At 28.3% G+C, this 19921-nt stretch overlaps 1 protein-coding gene across 1 annotated transcript in view; it reads right to left on the reverse strand.

Annotated features, from left to right (window-relative positions):
* LOC142324572 (isotocin receptor-like) overlaps positions 1 to 19921 on the reverse strand; it is a 413886-nt gene that overhangs the window by 386231 nt on the left and 7734 nt on the right. The window contains exon 2 of the mRNA XM_075365422.1: positions 104 to 311. Coding sequence (XP_075221537.1) covers positions 104 to 311 — 208 coding nt within the window. The remainder of the gene's footprint in view (positions 1 to 103; positions 312 to 19921) is intronic.

Genomic DNA, 19921 nt, shown 5'->3' on the forward strand with positions numbered 1-19921 from the left:
TCTTTATATGTATAAAATAGCTTCTGTTGAATAAAGAAATATAATTTTTAACCAACTTAGTGTATAAAACTAAAAACAGGTTTAACATTAATTAACCACTTACTTGAGGTATGCAAAATGTGAGAGCAGCTGCCCAAGCGCATTGAACCATAGTCCGTGCTCGGTGTGAAGTCCACGAGCAATAAGTTAATGGATGACATATAGCTTTATACCTATCCATTGCAGTAGCCATGAGAACGTAAGAACTAAGATATGGTCCCAACGTTTGACCATATTTTACCAGCTTACAAAGAATCGGGCCACCTTTAAACCTGTTAAAAGAAACATAAGTTAAAATTTTTAATTTTTTTAGGATTTATTTATTATTAATAATACTTTGCAACCTCACTGTTGCAGTCGTAGAGTCTGTTATTCATCCTGAAGGTCTAGGTTCGAATTCTAGTCACGTGTGAAATTTTTTCTCAGTACAAAACTCTAAAACAACAAAAAAAAAATGTTGTTAAGGGGGATTGTAATTGGGCGGTTGGCCTTTAATTACTTAAGAAAGAATACAATTTCTTTTCATCTGATAAATAATTGGTTTTATAGTAAGATCCTCACTAAAATAAGTAGTTTTTTAATGTATAAGTGTAATGTTAATCAATTTTTTGTTTCACAGAGTTGGCAAAAGAATTTCCGTAAACCTATTATATAGTTTGCGCGCGCACACACACACACACTTAAATAAAGATAATTTACGTAATTCTTTATTCACCAAACGCATTATCGGAAAGAAATCTAAATACATCAATTTATACAAAACGTTTGAACTGTTTATAAATATCTCGGAGATAAATTTAGAAAATCCCATTTCTTAATAATAAAAAATATAAAAAAGTTACATTTTAACTTAACATAAATAACTTCAATATACTAGTATTCTAATTGAACTTATAATATTAAAATAATTGTACTAATAATAATGTATTCTAATTGTAATTGTGGTGCACAACACCTAATTAAACATCAATTGGCACGGTTTTCATGAATTTCTGATGATTTGTAAAAAAATCTAGAAATATCCGAAGTAGCATTAGAAAACATTTAGTGTTTTCAATAAATTAATGTCAAAAAATGTTACTGTATCGTGTTTAAAATATTTCAGTGGTACCTAATATTATAAATATTGTTTAAAACGGTAAATATTGTAAATACGGTAAGGTATTTATGATTTATAGAAGGTTTTTCCACTTCTGTAAAAAAATAAAAATCGTTAAATTTTGTTATACGTTAATATTACCTATACAAAATATATTTAAAAAAGTTTTTTTGCTATCTTTGTCGTTAACGAAGACCTAGTCTTGCGGGAGTTGCAAATGACATTAGACCTTGTCTACGCATGGCAAAAAAAATATGGAAAATTAACGTTAATCAGGATAAATCAAAGCATGTCATATTCACCATTCGAAAGGGTGACTGTCCCAGTGTGTACGTTGATGGTGTCTTGATCCCACAAACAGACAGTGTGCGGAACCTAGGACATTACCTAGATCATCGTTTGACCTGAAAGTGTCACGTGAGGATGAAAAGAAAACAAGTGAACGCGAAGTGCAGGGAACTTCATTGGCTGCTACACAAAAACTCACGCCTCACGTTGTCCAATCAAGTTCTGTTTTACAAAGTCAGCCTGCCACTGTTCTGGACTTATGGCGTGAAAGGGAAGAGCAAGTAATAGAAACGTAGATATCATACAACACTTCCAGAACAAAGTAACTACGGCAACTGCAGTGGTACCATGGTTCATACGGAATGATGAAATAAGAGAATATATGGATCTTCCGATGCTTCGTGAGGTTGTGAAATAGCGCAGTGTTAAATACCGACAATGACTTGAAAATCACGTCAACCACTTAACAGTCAATCTATTTGATAACAACAGGTACGTCCGAAGGTTGAAACGTTTCCATGTGCTTGACTTACGGGCTACTGAATGACAGTTTGATAAATGATAACGCCAAATATAATTATATTATTCTCGTTTACTTTATTATTTTTCTTTAGTTTGTTTATTTATTTGTTTATTGTTTATTTTTTTTTACTTTTATTAATATTTTGTTTTTATGGACTATGAAGTATTGGCAGAAATATTTTTTCCTAATAAACTTTAAGATTACTACTTATTGATAACTATTATTATGAATTACTTATTAAGGGAGTTCCTTAAGAACCCCCTATCATGTGATTCTTATCAATGAGCCAGATCCCATCCTTTAAAACCCCATCCTTTAACTCGATTTTAAACAAATTAAATGCTTTCCTTACTAAATATATAACATGATCAAATTTTAGTAGTTTTGATTTGCAGCACCATCTATTTTTTTTTAAAAAAAGAAGAAAATTCTATTTTACTTAAAATTAAAAATAAGCTTATTTCATAAAATTCCTTTAGTTAAAAGCAATCGGTTTTACCAGTCTTACATTTGTAATTGTAACTATTGAAATTTTTTTTTTAAATTGAAAAATGTTTGATATATATTGTTTTAAAACTTCAAGCTATGTATTGGAAAGCACTAAAGAATAAATATTTATTTTTCAAACAAATTTGTCTACAGCAAGACGATTCAGTTCCATTACCCAAATATTATCTACATTTTTGTCACTGATGTATTCACCTTTAAAATTCACACACTAATCGTCAGTATCATTAAGATTATTTATAATATATTTCTGTATTTTATCAGAAAAATTCTGAAATGACGCAATTATAAAATAAAAATAAAAATCTAATCATGGTAAATCTAGCATTAAAGCACATGTTTTAGTGCATTAATGCTAGTGTTTTAACTAAAAAAATTCTTGTTTTAGTCGCTGAATACGATAATCATCATATTTCTTATTTATTTTTAACAAGTATGAAGTTTGAAATCGTTTTCTTAATAATCTACTAAAAAAAATCGTCACTAATTAAACAGCAGTAACCTATAACCAACGAATATATTGGACAAAGAAAAGTTAAAATCGCACTAACGGAGGCTTTTTTTTGCAAAATCCTCATAACACGAGCATACCGGTTAAAGGATTAAAAATATAATTTAAATTTCATTTCAGTTATATTGAAATGGATAAAATTTTTCTATATAGATTGATAGATTTTATAAAGGATAATTACTAATGCAGAACTGTTAAATTTAACTTATTTATTTTTTCACAAAAACGAATTCACAGTTCAAATTGATCGTAATTAACAGTATAGATGATGCATACAATAACTATTTTAGTAAAAGTCATTTTGGAGATAGTTTTGCAGTTTCTTATAAGTTTATAAGTTGAAAAATTAGCTTTTTTGCGAAAGTAAGTAGTTTAGAAGTCTCCTCGGTTGTAGTCTGTTTTTTCGTTCCCTATTTCTGGGTGTACAAGTGATAATTATTAGAGGATACCTCTTCAATTCTCTATTTATGGATTTCTACTTCCTTGTGCAAAGTAAAGGAAGTATTGCGATCGCGAAAAGTTTCGGTTTCCAGATTTAAATAGAAATATCCATTTTGACCATCCCTGAATCCATTTTGACTAGTTTCGGTGTGACGTCTGTACGTAGGTACGTATGGGTTACGTATATATCTCGCGTAACTCAAAAACGATTAGCCGTATGTAGATATTTTGGATTTAGGATTGTTGTAACATCTATTTGTGCACCTTCCCTTTTTATTGCAATCGACAGGACCAAAAGTGTCCAAAAAAGATCAAAATCCCACAAAAATTGGGTATTGGCTTTTTCTTAAGCTCTCACTGAGAGCTTTTCAATGATATATCATAAGTGGTAGTTATTTTCATTCGTTCCAGAGTCGTAGCCAAATAAAATTTTAATTAATGAAATTAATGGGAGGCACATCAGTTTGAATCAGACTTCATCTCCTTTTTTTTATTTTTTAAGTTTGCTTTTAATTTAAATATATTGATTTATTAATAAATCAATATATATTAATGTATTGATTTATTAACCTCTCATTGTAAAAAAAACCTTCTGCGATGAATTATAATTCAGTTGAAAAAAAAAAAATGAAAAAATATCAGCAGTTTTTAATGAAATAAAATTTTAGGTACTTTTAATTAAAAAAAAAAAAAAAAAAAAATGTGTAAATGTAATTTAATAGGCATACAAGGAATTCATGCGACGTCCACATCAGATTTTTTTCTGTATTTTTTTTTGTCTTTAGTCATTTGACTGGTTTGATGCAGCTCTCCAAGATTCCCTATCTAGTGCTAGTCGTTTCATTTCAGTATACCCTCTACATCCTACATCCCTAACAATTTCTTTTACATATTCCAAACGTGGCCTGCCTACACAATTTTTTCCTTCTACCTGTCCTTCCAATATTAAAGCGACTATTCCAGGATGCCTTAGTATGTGGCCTATAAGTCTGTCTCTTCTTTTAACTATATTTTTCCAAATGCTTCTTTCTTCATCTATTTGCTGCAATACCTCTTCATTTGTCACTTTATCCACCCATCTGATTTTTAACATTCTCCTATAGCACCACATTTCAAAAGCTTCTAATCTTTTCTTCTCAGGTACTGCGATTGTCCAAGTTTCACTTCCATATAAAGCGACACTCCAAACATACACTTTCAAAAATCTTTTCCTGACATTTAAATTAATTTTTGATGTAAACAAATTATATTTCTTACTGAAGGCTCGTTTAGCTTGTGCTATTCGGCATTTTATATCGCTCCTGCTTCGTCCATCTTTAGTAATTTTACTTCCCAAATAACAAAATTCTTCTACCTCCATAATCTTTTCTCCTCCTATTTTCACATTCAGTGGTCCATCTTTGTTATTTATACTACATTTCATTACTTTTGTTTTGTTTTTGTTTATTTTCAGGCGATAGTTCTTGCGTAGGACTTCATCTATGCCGTTCATTGTTTCTTCTGTACAGTAAATGAAAAATGTCTTTTACTTTTTAGGAATTTTTTATTTAGTCAACCTCTTCCACTCCAATCTTTCTATTCTGCTTGCCCATATCAGTGTTACAGCACCCTTCAACAACATCACACTTATAAATACCTTAGAAGTTTAAACAAATGCTGGTCGGTTGGTGCATAACAGACAAAATGTGAGTGTATTTTCTTTACTATTTGCTCATTTTCCAGTACAGTTTTGCAAACGTTTTACAGTATTTATGTTATTATACGTATTAGAAAAGTACTTTGTCAGAAATGTTTTTCCTTCAATTTAACTTAAAACCTTTTTAATTTTGAACCAGTATTAATTCCTCTATTCATTATTAAAATTATACTTTTAATAATTTTAAAAGTATAATTCCTATCATTACATCATCCTATAAATTACTACTACTTTTAATCCTATAATTACATACTATAAATTTTCGACTATATACGTGATATTATATAAATACAGTATAATTTTACTGTATTTAATTATAATATTGTGTATTGACAAGAGATTGTTATTTCCGTTATTTATTTCTAACTTAGTGCAATTATTTTAAGATATTGCTAGATTTTTGAAGAGTGAAGGAATATTTTTTATTTTTTTTAATATTCTATTTTTACGCCGATTTCCGTGGTAAAGTTTTAGGTTAGCCTTTCATCCATTGGTTCTGGGTTTGATTCCAGGTCAGATATGTATTTTTCACTCGCTATATTGTTCATTATCATTTATCCGTAACTGTTATTGGATGTCAGCTTGACTTGCTGTATATTAAAATTAAATAAATTGTATTTAAGAAATGCAGTGTCATGCATTGACAAAATTCTTTTGGTGATTCTTTGATGTGATTCTCTGCTTCTTTCTTTCTTTGATTAGCCTAGTTACTGTTAGTGTGAATGATTAGCATATTTTTTGGTGTTTTCTTTTATTTTGATTTTCTGAACATGATCGTATTCTTGGACTCTGTATGTGGTTATTTTTATTTATTTTACAATTCGTTCGGAAAGTTGTAAAATAGAATTATGGAAGTATAATAGTGAAATTTTCTTAATTATTACTTTGTACCTTTATTTCAATATTTTATAGAAACTGATGTTACAATAACTGGAATAGTTTAGAAAAGGTGTTGAAAATGACCTCATTCGACATCAGTAAAATACTGCATACGTTTCAATTTGTTTTGAATCACTTTAACCAGCTGATTTACTGGAATTTCTACTACGTATTCCGTTATTATGGTTTTTAATTCGTAAATCCGGGAAAGTCAGATCGGCTGATCGTGCAGCCCACAAACTCCTCCGAATGGTTCATACACCAAAGATATTTCGTAAAATATCATTAACCTGTTAGCTGTGTGCGCTGTGGCCTCATCCTGTTGAAATCATCCGTGATTGATTTCCACTTTTGTTAACTGACTAATGAAGTTTGTTAAAACAGTTCAATAACGATCACTTTTAACTGTATTTTAAAAAAAGATTGGACCCACAATGCGCGTTCTACTCGCACCAACTCAGACTCCAATTTTCGCTTGTTCGCGTAATTCATGAAGGTTAGTTGTCGACCACGGTCGTATAGTTTGTGTACTGGCATATGGTTCCGGTATACTGTGTAAGATATATATACATATGCATAAATATGTATACAAATGAGGGATTTCTTCTTTGAGGGTTTTCATTGGAAACCTCTGTCTGCGTGTCATTTTTTTTCTTTTATATTCAAATATAATTATGGTCCTCTAATTTGGAATCAATTTTAAATTAAATACTGCGACAAAAAAAATGCAGTTAAGTAATTATGAATGCCTCACCTTTTAATAATTTCTTTATTTTAAAATATTTCCTCCCAGATGAAAACAAGCTTCATCTGTAAAAAACGGAACGTCGAGGATACCTACGGAATTTTTATTGATAAAACGTCTTAACTATTGACAATAATTTAGTCTTTTGGTAAGATCTGTAGATTTCACTTCTTGAATACATATTACTTTGTAGGGGAAAAGTGTCAGTTATTCTCTTACAGTTTTAAGTGCGGTAGCAAGTCCGGTATCTTGGTGCTGTGGTAACTTACGCATCGACTCTGGTGGACTTTCGACAGTAGTATCCGAGATATCAAGAAGCTTTTGTTTGTTTCGTTTTGGTTGTCTTCTACTTTGATCAGCGTCTTCAACAGAGCCTATTGCCCGTAATTTTAGTTCGAACTGCGTTGCGGTGAGAAACAGGAGTATTTTGAAACTTTTCAAAAGACTTGTACTTTACTAAATCTGTATACTTGTCACCTTCACCAAATACGTATTCAACAAGAAAAAAGCGATCCTCTATCGAAAGAACAGTTACTAATGATTCCGATAAACAAAACAACAGGAAACGAAACGATCACGTTTAAGTTACAACTCAATAACTGACATCTTGGTTTATTACTGAGCAACGCCCAACGAAACCACAGCACAACCGAATTCCGAAAGAAGAGAATGCACAACATAATTCTAAAGTATATTGCACATCGACTTTCCTAAAGCTCTGTATATTTACGCATACTGTGTAAAATATGTATATACATATGCATAAATATTTATACGTATGAGAAATTTATTCTTTTGAGTGATTTCAATCGATACGATTACGATTACGGCGTATCATTTTTTCTTCTTCGATATTCAAATTTATTTATGGTTCCCATAAATTGGAACCGTTTGTAAATTAAACACTGCGGCAAAAAAAATGCAGTTAAGTAATTAAGTATTGGCTCAATTTTTAATAATTTCTTTGTTTTAAAAAAATTGTCTTGAAGTTCTGTTTTACCTGTTTCTCACTTTATACTGCAAATTTCTCTTCTTTATCTTCTAATTTCTAATAGCAAACAAATTTACAAGTTGAGTTATAAGTTGGTTAATTTTAAAAATATATAATAATTTATTTAAAAAAAATTGAATTTTTATTAAATTCACAAAAAAACCCCGATTATTTTGTCGATAACGACAAGAAGCAGTAAAATAAGTTCAAAAGTAAAAAAAAAAAAAAAAATAGGTAAATAAAATCATATAACCCCGTTATTTAAATATTAAAACAAAATTATATTAAAAGAAGTATCATTACAATATTACAAAAGACAATGTTTTGAAATTCATAACTTATATGAATATACTAAGCTGTAACATAAAGTTATGAAAGATCAAAGACAGAATATAAATTACTTCCGGAACAGTTTTGTTATCCATCAAGACTACTACACTCTTCTTTCTACTATCCAATTTTTTTTTGTCATTAGGTTAATATGCAAAACAAAGCGTAGATTTTCTCTAAAATATTCTGTTGGGTTTAAAGGCTTGATTTTAAAAAGGTTGATTAAAAAAAAATGATTAAAATTTTATATAATCCTGTAAAAGAAAATTGGTCCGTCATATTTATAATTATAGTGTTTACAAAATAGTAGCGAAAAATGTTATTTTTGACAATAAGAGTTCAAAATTGGTTGCATTGTAATTTTTTTAAACTTTAATTTGATATATTTTAGGTTATAATCCTATTTTTTTTTAATATTGATGAAAGGTTAGAACAGTACAATATTATTATTTCTACTTGGTGATTTTTAATAAAAAAAAAACTAACTTAAAAAACAGTGCAATTAGAAAAAATTTGTTAAAGAAAATTTTATTTTAATTTGAATGACGAAGGAAACATTTGGAAAAACGTCATCGAGGTCATAATTATTTTAGACAGCTGTTAAAATTTAAATATAACCTTTTAACAGATTTTTAACATAAAACAGAAACAATTTTTGTCATACTCTTTTCATATATCTTATAATTTTGAAGGAATTTTCATAATACTTTTTTTTACATAATTATAGATAATTTAAAAAAAAAAATTAACAATTACTTTTAATCAAATACTAATTGCTTTAGATTAAAGAAAATATTTTAGAGAAAATTTGCGTATGGAATAGGAAACTAATAAGAAATATCTTTTTTACTTTCCCGTCTAGCACTATAGCAGAGCTATCGCTTTAGAAGGCAAGTATTGTAATCGCTCCAATTTGGGCATATGCGGTTTTTCACCGGATCTTCACGTTTTCACACCTAAGAAATTCAAAAACCGAATGGAAATTTTCCAGATGTTTGTGTGTGTGTGTGTGTGTGTGTGTGTGTGTGTGTGTGTGTGTGTGTGTGTGTGTGTGTGTGTGTGTGTGTGTGTGTGTGTGTGTGTGTGTGTGTGTGTGTGTGTGTGTGTGTGTGTGTGTGTGTGTGTGTGTGTGTGTGTTTTGTGTCGCCCTCTAAATCATTTTATATCTCCAGAACTACTAGATCGATTTTGACCAAACTTGGTCAGATTACTTCTATATATGGTGGGCATTGATGCCATTAAATTTTCAACTTATAAGATCAACGGGATGAGGCTGTAGAGCAAGTATCTGATTTCGCCTAATTAAGTTCTTATTTTTCTTAGACACATTTGTTAACAATTAATAAATAACAATAATATTTGCAAAAAAATTTTTAAAAAATCACATCAAAAAACTTTCTAAATAAACTAGTGGGTAGGTGGGTATTCCGTATCATTAGTAGTACCCCATTTCACCACAAGAAGCGCTTGTGTAGTACTGACATACAACTGTTGTAGATGTGAACTGGAAACACGTTTCCAGAACTGAAAATGTCGGTTTTCAGATTTCAGCGGAAATATCCATTTTGACCATCCCTGAATCCATTTTGACTAGTTTCAGTGTGACGTCTGTACGTACGTTTTCTTAATTGCAGTAATTAACCCTCAATGCGAGCTTTTCAACATCATAAGTGGTACTTATTTTCATTGGTTCCAGAGTTATAGCCAAATAATATTTTAATTAATAAGATATTTGGATCTTACAAGGGTAAAGCACATCGGTTCAAATCAGACTTCATCTCTTCTTTTTCTTTTAACTTTTATTTTTATCTTCAATAAATTGATTTATTATAATTAGTAAAATTCTACGTAGTTGGTTAAAGTAATAATAATTCGTTGTACGACAAAGGCGGTAGAGGGATGTTAGAATTACAAAAAAATTATTTAATTGATATATTCTAGTTTAATAATAGATTAGAAGTCGTTACAGAACATATATCTGGATAATATCAGGTGTGTTTTAGGTAGGGGTCAGTCGACAATAAATGCCATCTTATCTGTTTAAACAGCAGGATGAGACGTAAAGAGCTCAGAAACACATATTACTCTAACCGCTTTTCAAAAGGCATTTGTTATTCTACTCTAAAATTATGGATTATCAATCAAGAGTTTCGTATCCCATCTCGTTCAAGCGATTTGAATTTTGTATCAAGATCCTCTATTTTAATCATTGTACGTAAACAGATTACAGATAAAATAAATTAATGAGTTACAAAGGGCGGATATATACCTCTGAGTCTGCTTGTTAATATATTTAGAAGATTTTATTCATAGGTAGAGGGAAATTTATATTACCCTCTACCTATGAATAAAATCTTGAGAGTGCATTTTTATATTTGTTAATATATTATATTTTTTTATTTAAAATTCTAAATTTGATTTATTTCTTATTTTTTTACTTTTTAGAGGGTTTTTCTAATTTGTTTCCTTTTTTTATTAATGTTAATATTAATATTAGTTAAATAAAAGCTTTTTTTAAAAAAATAACTTTTTATATGTAATCAAAATATTTTTGTATTTTTTTTTTTAAGACTAAATATAAAAGCTTTTAAAAAAGTACACATCGATGTTACATACGTGTACCAAATTTTAGTCATTTTCATACGATAGTTCATGAGAAATGAAAATTTTCAACTAAATGCATGAGTTTAGTGTAGGGGTAGCGTGTGGTGAAGTGCGGTGGGTCATATCATATTCCGACACCGTAGTGCTATATTGTCATCGAAGTTACATACGTGAACCAAATTTCATTGATTTTAGCAAGGGTTGTAGCTTTTGATAGATCAAAAGCTATAGCAGTTGCAAGATTTGATTATTCCTAAAGCGAGTTAAATAAAAGCTTTTAAAAATATGTGGTTAAAAAATTACATACAAGAGAAAGAATAAGAAATAAGATAATAATAATAATTCTATAAGTAATAAAAAATTCAATTACTTATGAATTAGTGTAATTTCAAAGAAGCAGTTCGAAGTTGATATTAATAAAAGAAAGAAAAAACTCCTTTATATACATCAAATTCATAAACTTAGAGTATTAATTTTTGTGTTAAATAATATTTAATTTTCATATAATTGTCATACACTTCTACTGGTATGTATTACATATACCAATACGTACTATAAGTACCAATACGCTGAAAAAATAAGTGATTTAAAATAAAAATTAGTAAATAAAGTAATAAGAAAGTTAATGTAAAATTCTGTAATTATATCGTTTTAATAATGTTATCTCCCTAGATAATCTATGGTTCTATTGAATGTGATTCTTATAACATAATTTAGGTGTATCTAATTTCAACATTATGAAAGCCTTCCATCGATTTTTTAAATATTTTTATTATTGATGGAAAAATAACATTTTACTTTTTCTAAAAGTGTGTTGAGAATATATTAAAGGTCTACTGTAAGGCGGAATATGTTTACTTCCTTGTACGAGGTAAAGGAAGTATTGTGATCGCGAAAAATTACGGTCTTCAGATTCCAACGGAAATATCTATTTTAGTCATCCCTGAATCCATTTTTACTAGTTTCGGTGTGTCATCTGTACGTATGTACATATCTCGCATAACTCAAAAACGATTAGTCGTAGGACGTTGAAATTTCGGATTTAGGATTTTTGTAACATCTACTTGTGCAACAACCTCCTCTTTAGATTGCAATCGACTGAACCAAAAGTGTTCAGAAAAACCCAAATTTCAAAAATATTTGGATTTTGGACTTTTTCTTAACTGTAGTAATAAGACCTTTTTGTGAGATTTTCAACGTTATATCATGAGTGATAGTTATTTTCACTGGTTCCAGAGTTATAGCCAAATAATATTTCAATTAATGAAATATTTGGCTCTTACAAGGGTAAAGCACTTCGATTCAAATCAGACTTCATCTCTATTTTTTCTTTTAACTTTTTTTTTTTAATTTAAATGTATTGATTTATTAATAATTAGTAACCTCTGATTGTATAAAAAATACGATAAATAATAATTCAAAAATAATAATAAAAAAAAAAAATATGAAAAAATATTAAATTATTAACGAAATAAAATTTTATGTACTTTTAAAAATGTGTGTATGTAATTTAATAGGCGTACAAGGAAGTCATGTAGTGTCCACATCAGGTTTTTATTATTAAGTTTTTTAATATTCTACCTGTTTTAAATTCTATTTTAATTTAAATTCATACGTGCATAATTTTAAAAAGTAGTTGATATGAGTGAAATGAACTCGACTAATATTTTTTAATGTTATATCATTTTTCTTTTATCTCTAAGGAATAAAAGGTAAGCAGCTTCATTTACGTTTCATTTTTACGAATAACATTGCGTTACCTTATAACTGTTTACATAATACATGTATTTTATATGAAAATTTATTTCTGGACTTGTGAACATCTTTTAGAATAAAAATTTGATATTTTTTTCAATGTATAAAATATTTAAAAAAAATAAATAGTACCACGTTTTATAAAACGTTTATTTTAACGTTGTGCATGTCTATAAGTTTGTGTAAACTTACATCCGTAAGTGTGCCTCCTGTTACGCATGTATTAATTAAAATTATACGAACTGTTATTGATAGGAAAATGGATTTATATTTAATTTTTTCCAGTAATTGTTATTGTATTGGTATTCAGGTTTACTCAAGATGGTTTCACCCTCTAGCAAAGGACAGATTTAAATTAAAATTTAAAAAAATACTTTTAATTCGGAAACTGTGATTTTTAATTGTGAGAAGCAAAGATTTTCACTATGATTTCACTTCCGAAGATAAATTATACTAAAATTCTTGGAATTCAAATTAAGAGGAGAAATTCTTTGTTTTATATGATACTTTATATTTTATATATATATATATATTTTTTTTTATTATGGTTTCTCTCTTCTACTTGTTTCTATCTTTAATGTTCCGATTCCGAGATCTCAAGACTAAATATTTGGGTACATCTTGATCGATGACAAAGCGTAATCTAAGCGAAAACAGTTGGATCTCTAAACCCATGTACTGGCTGCTAGGACATACATCTCGGTTTTCAGCAGAAATAAATTATTGTTTTATAAATTACTCCGTTTTTAAGCCTGTTTTGACTTGGGGCTTGAATTGTGGGGTTCAACGTGAAACTCCAGTATTGACATACTTGAACGTTTCCAAACAAAAACACTGCGGAAAATGCTCAACATACCGTAACTCATTATTTATTCAAATACACCTTATTTACTTATTTTCCATGAACAGATTGTAAAGTCGCTGTTTCGTTATAATAAAAAAAAAAATTACTGTAAATTAATTCTATTAAATTGTTAATATTTCGTGGTTTTTTGACTTATTTAATCAATTAAAAATTGAAATTAATTTTATAATTTTTATATTAATTTCTTGTTTGGTTTAAATTATGAACTTTTACAATTTCTCATCCAAGGACACCTAAATTTGCTGAGAACGATTAAAAATATTACATATATTATTCAGTAAGTAATGGTATATTTCTAGAATATATATTTTTATGAGGGCTTAAAGTCGAGATAGATTTAAAAGACGTAAAAAAGTACTTTTTATTAGTTTTTCTTCAGCGGTATCAAAGAAAAGTTTTAGTAATAAAAGAAGTTAAGCTACATATAAGGTATCAGACTTTATGTTGTGCATCGAGCTATTAAATTATAAATGCATCTAAAAACGTTCAACGCTACTGTAAGTCCTTTTCATTGTGACAAAAATATTTGATAACTTTTTATTATTGTGACTATTATTATTTATATAATTATCTAATTAATTACTAAATTCCTTTTAGAAAAAATAATTGTTTTTGCAGTATCATTTACTATTTACGGTATATTGAGAGTAAATTTTATTTACAAGTAGAAAATTAGAGTTATTTTTCAAACGGAAAAAGAAAAGCCCAGAATAAGCTAAAATCTAATTAACTACACAATTATTCTTTCATTTGTCTCTTGTCACTGATTACTTATAAAACAGTTTTGCCGTTTGGTCTCTACTTAGTTATTGTATGTTCCATCTAATTTGATACAATATCAAATAAATCTTTTATTAGAATCAATTTTTGTTGTTTTATTTGTTTAACAGATAAATATGTTATTAAATTAAGAGAAAAACATTTTGTGTTATTTTAACATTTTTAAGTATATAACAGCAAAACTGTAATTCTTTAACGTACTTAATATTCACAAATGTTTTGAAAAGGTAGTCATGTCATGGGATTATAAAATAATTAATACATTTTTTAATAGTGAAGATTATTTTTAAAAAAATACTACAACCAAAGAACAAACGAAATGTAAGTATGATAAAATGAATTTTTGTCATCTTGGATTCGATTCCTAGCAAGGCATTAACATATGTTTTTGATTTAATTTCCATTTTATTAAAAACGAAATAGTTTTTAAAACTGTGTTTAATATGATCAGCGAATAAGTAAATTAATAATATATAAATGATTTAAATCTAAATTTAATAAATACATTTTTACATTAAAATTGAATAAAAAATAGACTCATTAAATACACATACAAAAAATATAATTCTGAGAAGGAAAAGTCTTTTAGATGTTCTATGAATATCATTCGTGTAGACGGTATATCTGGAAACCCATCATATCTGATGTGACGTAACATTATATTTTTGTACTTTCGTAAAAATACATGGAAATGTTCTTTCAGAAAATTTTAAACAAACATCATTCAGCATCACTCAGATTCTTAAATCATACATATGAAAAGTAGATGACAAATATATTTTCAAAATATATTTAAATAAAACATCAAAACTCATATATATATATATATACTTATCCAAAATTCTTCTTATTATATTACCATAATTTATTATACGCACCCAGAGACAGGGATGCCAACCTGAGCTAAAGAGTAACAAAAAAAGTGAGAATTTAGCAGGGATGCCAACCTTCATCTAAAAATTAAATAACTCAATTAAATAACCTCATTTAAATAACCCTGCCTCTTAACACCCGGGAGAATTACAATGAAAAATTTATCACGTAAGTTATAATTATAAGTTATAATCTAACATTTATTAGGTGTGACAGACCTAAAATAATTAGACCAGTATTGTATATTTATGACAGGTGTGTACATATTGCTAATATATATGTTGAATAACATTCATAAAAAAATCCCTAGAGTTGTAGGAAAATAATATGCCATGTCTTAATCTCGAAAATATGTTGTTACAATAAGATAATTTTTCATATAATATATAAAATTGACGAATTCAAAATTGTGAATAGTCTAACTTTATAAAAAATCACTAATTTTTATATTAGCAATCAAGGGTCAACAATATACATTTCCAATTAACAGAAAATGTTTGTTAACTTCTTAGAAAGGACACAATTAAAAAAGCTATTTGCAACACTATTGTAAAAAATTAACTTCAAAAGAATGTACTGAAAACAAATTTTCATTTACTTAAAAAAAATTAATTATGTTTTGTTTGTTGGAATACTAAGCTCTGGTCTCTCTAAGATAAAGAGCAAGTAATTCAATTAGTTAATTAATTCAAATATACACTTTACCAATAACTTAGAAAAACACTATATATATCTTAATAATGATAAATTAATAAATGAACAAACATGATTAGAAAATTATTAACAAGTACTAAACAATAACTATAGATTGAGTTGACCATACCGTCCCTCTCCAATTTTACCATAACGGTGGTGCCATTCATATGACAGGAAGTTAAGTCGACGTAATTTTAACAGATGACGACCACTTTTATATATTTTACACACTTTACATAATAATTCTTCTCATGACAACAAAAGATTTAGTTAATAAAAAAGAAAAAAATTACTTCCTGAAGATGGAATTCGTTTCCAAAAGCGGTAGGATTAAAAGATTGTTGGTAAGTGGGTTTTATATTTAATTATTTATTGTGTAATCATACCAACGGATCATGTTTAATAAAATTATTACAATTCAATTAGGAAAAAAAAAATTTAACCAACTTGAAACAAGTAGGTTTAAGAAATAGCATATAAATTCCTTGAAGGTATTTTTCAGTTGGGCAATTATTACATTTTGTTAAATTAAGCTCATAAACTGTTTTTAATTTAAAAAAATATTTTGTAAACATGATTTTAACGTTTTTTAAAAGAAATTTAACTGTTAAAAACTTATTTTTGGTTGTGGATTACTTATTATAATTGTTTTTTATCTTCAGTCATTTGACTGATTTGATGCAGCTCTCCTAGATTCCCTATCTAGTGCTAATCGTTTCATTTCGGTGTACCCCCTACATCCTACATCCCTAAAAATTTGTTTTACATATTCCATATGCCCGCACAATTTTTTCCTTCTACCTGTCCCTGCAATACTAAAGCGACTATTCCAGGATGCCTTAATATGTGGTCTATAAGTCTGTCTCTTCTTTTAGCTATATTTTTCCAAATGCTTCTTTCTTCATCTATTTGCCGCAACACCTCTTCATTTATCACTTTATCCATCCATCTGATTTTTAACATTCTCCTATAGCACCACATTTCAAAAGCTTCTAATCTTTTCTTCTCAGATACTCCGATTATTCAATTTTCACTTCCATATAAAGCGACACTCCAAACATACACTTTCAAAAATCTTTTCCTGACATTTAAATTAATTTTTGATGTAAACAAATTACATTTCTTACTGAAGGCTCGTTTAGCTTGTGCTATTCAGCATTTTATATCGCTCCTGCTTCGTCCATCTTTAGTAATTCTACTTCGCAAATAACAAAATTCTTCTACCTCCATAATCTTTTCTCCTCCTACTTTCAAATTCAGTGGTCCATCTTCGTTATTTCTACTACATTTCATTACTTTCGTTTTGTTCTTGTTTATTTTCATGCGGTAGTTCTTGCGTAGGACTTCATCCATGTCGTTCATTGTTTGTTCTAAATCCTTTTTACTCTCAGTTAGAATTACTATATCATCAGCAAATCGTAGCATCTTTATTTTTTCACATTGTACTGTTACTCCGGATCTAAATTCTTTTTTAACATCATTAACTGCTAGTTCTATGTAAAGATTAAAAAGTAATGGGGATAGGGGACATCCTTGTCGGACTCCATTTCTTATTACGGCTTCTATCTTATGTTCTTCAATTATTACTGTTGCTGTTTGGTTCCTGTAAATGTTAGCAATCGTTCTTCTATCTCTGTATTTGAACCCTAATTTTTTTAAAATGCTGAACATTTTATTACAGTCTACGTTCGAATGAAACGTAGACTGCCTTTTATCGAATGCCTTTTCTAGGTCTATAAATGCCAAGTATGTTGGTTTGTTTTTCTGTAATCTTCCTTCTACTATTAATCTGAGGCGTAAAATTGCTTCCCTTGGCCCTATACTTTTCCTGAAACCAAATTGATCTTCTCCTAACAGTTCTTCCACTCTCCTCTCAATTCTTCTGTATAGAATTCTAGTTAAGATTTTTGATGCATGACTAGTTAAACAAATTATTCTGTATTCTTCACATTTATCTGCTCCTGCTTTCTTTGGTATCATGACTATATTATAGTTTATAATTACTTTATAATTCAAAATATTAATTATTTAAATCTTTTAAGAGTGGCATAATTAATAAAATTTTACAGTTAAAATACTGATTGAATAAAAAATCACTAGCATTCCTATAAATTTATGCAGAGCAAAATTGGATTGATCACAACTTGTTGTACCTTAAGGAAGTGGTTCCCAAACTTTTTCGAGTCACGGCGCCCTTCTTCGATTAAAATTTTTCCATGGCACCTTACCCAAGAAAAATTATGAGTACTGGTAAGTAAGAGATAAAAATAAATAAAACTCGGGTATCTTTATTATTTTTTTACTTTATTAATATTAAATTAATAATTATAAATGTCTTGGTTCAATTAATTATGAAGCTTTTACTATATTTTGCGACGCCACTGTGAAGAGGCCGTGACTCCTCGGGGCGCCGGCGCACAGTTTGCCTTAACGGTTGATGCAATTACAGAAGTATTGCTAACGAATACACAAAAATGATTAATCCTGTTATTATATTGAGTCTTGTTATGGATAAATTAATTCAATTAGCTCATTAAATATAATGAATTTTATTTACGTTAGACTATTGATTTATCTAAACGTTCGAAATCACTCAGCTTTTTAAACGTTTGCCAAGGGGATTACTTATTTTTTCAATACAATACTTCTTATAATGAACCTAATTCTTAACAATCTACGGCAAAAAATGTTGTTTAAATTAATCAAATTAGTATTTCTTATTGACTTCCTTTGTATTTTATTGTTACTTTAGAGGTAAATACTTTCCTTTGAATATCAGTCTATTTTAAAATGCTTTTTATACTCGTATTTTTAAAAGTTTGCCTAAATATATTGATGTCAGCGTTTTTATCACGCCACGCAAATTATTCTAGGAACTGTGAATTGTATAAGTTCAGATAATGTCAAAATTTTCTAGAAAATATAAATAAAATTAATCATACATTTATTTATCGAAGTTTATAGCGCTGTTTATTTTTTGTTATTTATTTGGATTACAGTTATATTTATCGCTTCTCATTTTTATCGAGGAAACTATTTTCACGTTAACGTATTTTTTTATTCTACACCCTCATTATCTATTTTATATATTCGAATCTTAGTTTTCCTCTATAGCTTTTATTTCCTTTGTGAAAGATATTTATTTTCAAACTGAATTTTTCTTATTTCTTCCACCCCCTCAAAAAAAAAAAAACTATATTGGATGAATCATTATTTTTTCTCTTTCTATAGTAATTACGATTTTAATTTTTTCCTTTAATCCCTTAATTGATTCTTTTATTCACAAGCTGATAAAAATAAAAGCGGGATTTACAAACTTCTAATGATATTCTTTTCTGAATCTGGTTTTTATCATCGTGCATTATTACAACTACCGCCATCTGCATCTTGTACAGCGTAAATAATTTACTTGCACTAAATTTAAATTCAATTCAAATTTTCTTAAAATTTTAAACATTTTACGCTATATTTTTATAATCATATACCTTCCTCATTTTTTGATTTCAAATGTAGTAGGCTATATTAACTATTTATTGATTCATAATATTACTTTTATTTGAAAATAGTACATTATGAAGCGAGCTTATAATTATATCCACGAATAATTATATGCACGAGTGCGAAGTAAGTTACGATATTATATAATTGTAGTTACGGCAACATTTAGTTACGTCACTCGCCAAGTTTGTATCGTAAATGTTTCAAGAGTGAAGAATTGATAAGCATTATAGAGAATTGCATACAGTATTTTTTCTACGACTGAGAAAATATTGTTGATTCAAATCAATAGTATAATACATTGCTTACAGAATATTATTTTAAATTAAAAAAAAAAAATACATTAAACAATACATTTCTATGGCAGTAGGCAGTTAGCCATTCGTTTTACCTTATCTTTAATATCAATCGGTGTTAAAGATATTTCTTTGTGAGAATCTGACGTACTTAACAAAAGGACAAACAGTGAAATATAAAAACTTATTTACTTATCGGTGTAACTTCAAATTACCCTGCCTGCTAACTACTAAATTCGATTAAAATCAAAGTAATAAAACAGCTGATAAATTAAACAATACCCGCTTCTAATTGTTCAGTGGCTAAAAAGAGTAGTCGTTTGATTGGTTGGTTTCGTAATGACCTCATTATGATACATGTTAAAGCCGCGTAACTCAAACGTAGTAATAAAACCGAAGAAAGATTCTTTTTATCATTTGTCTTCAGTATTATAAACAACCAACAAAAGCAAATTGAAAGCTAGTTGTAAGTTCAAAATTAAATTATTTTATGATAATAAAGTTA

The sequence above is a fragment of the Lycorma delicatula genome, chromosome 5 (assembly GCF_047948215.1).
Source record: "Lycorma delicatula isolate Av1 chromosome 5, ASM4794821v1, whole genome shotgun sequence".
Taxonomy (NCBI): domain Eukaryota; kingdom Metazoa; phylum Arthropoda; class Insecta; order Hemiptera; family Fulgoridae; genus Lycorma; species Lycorma delicatula.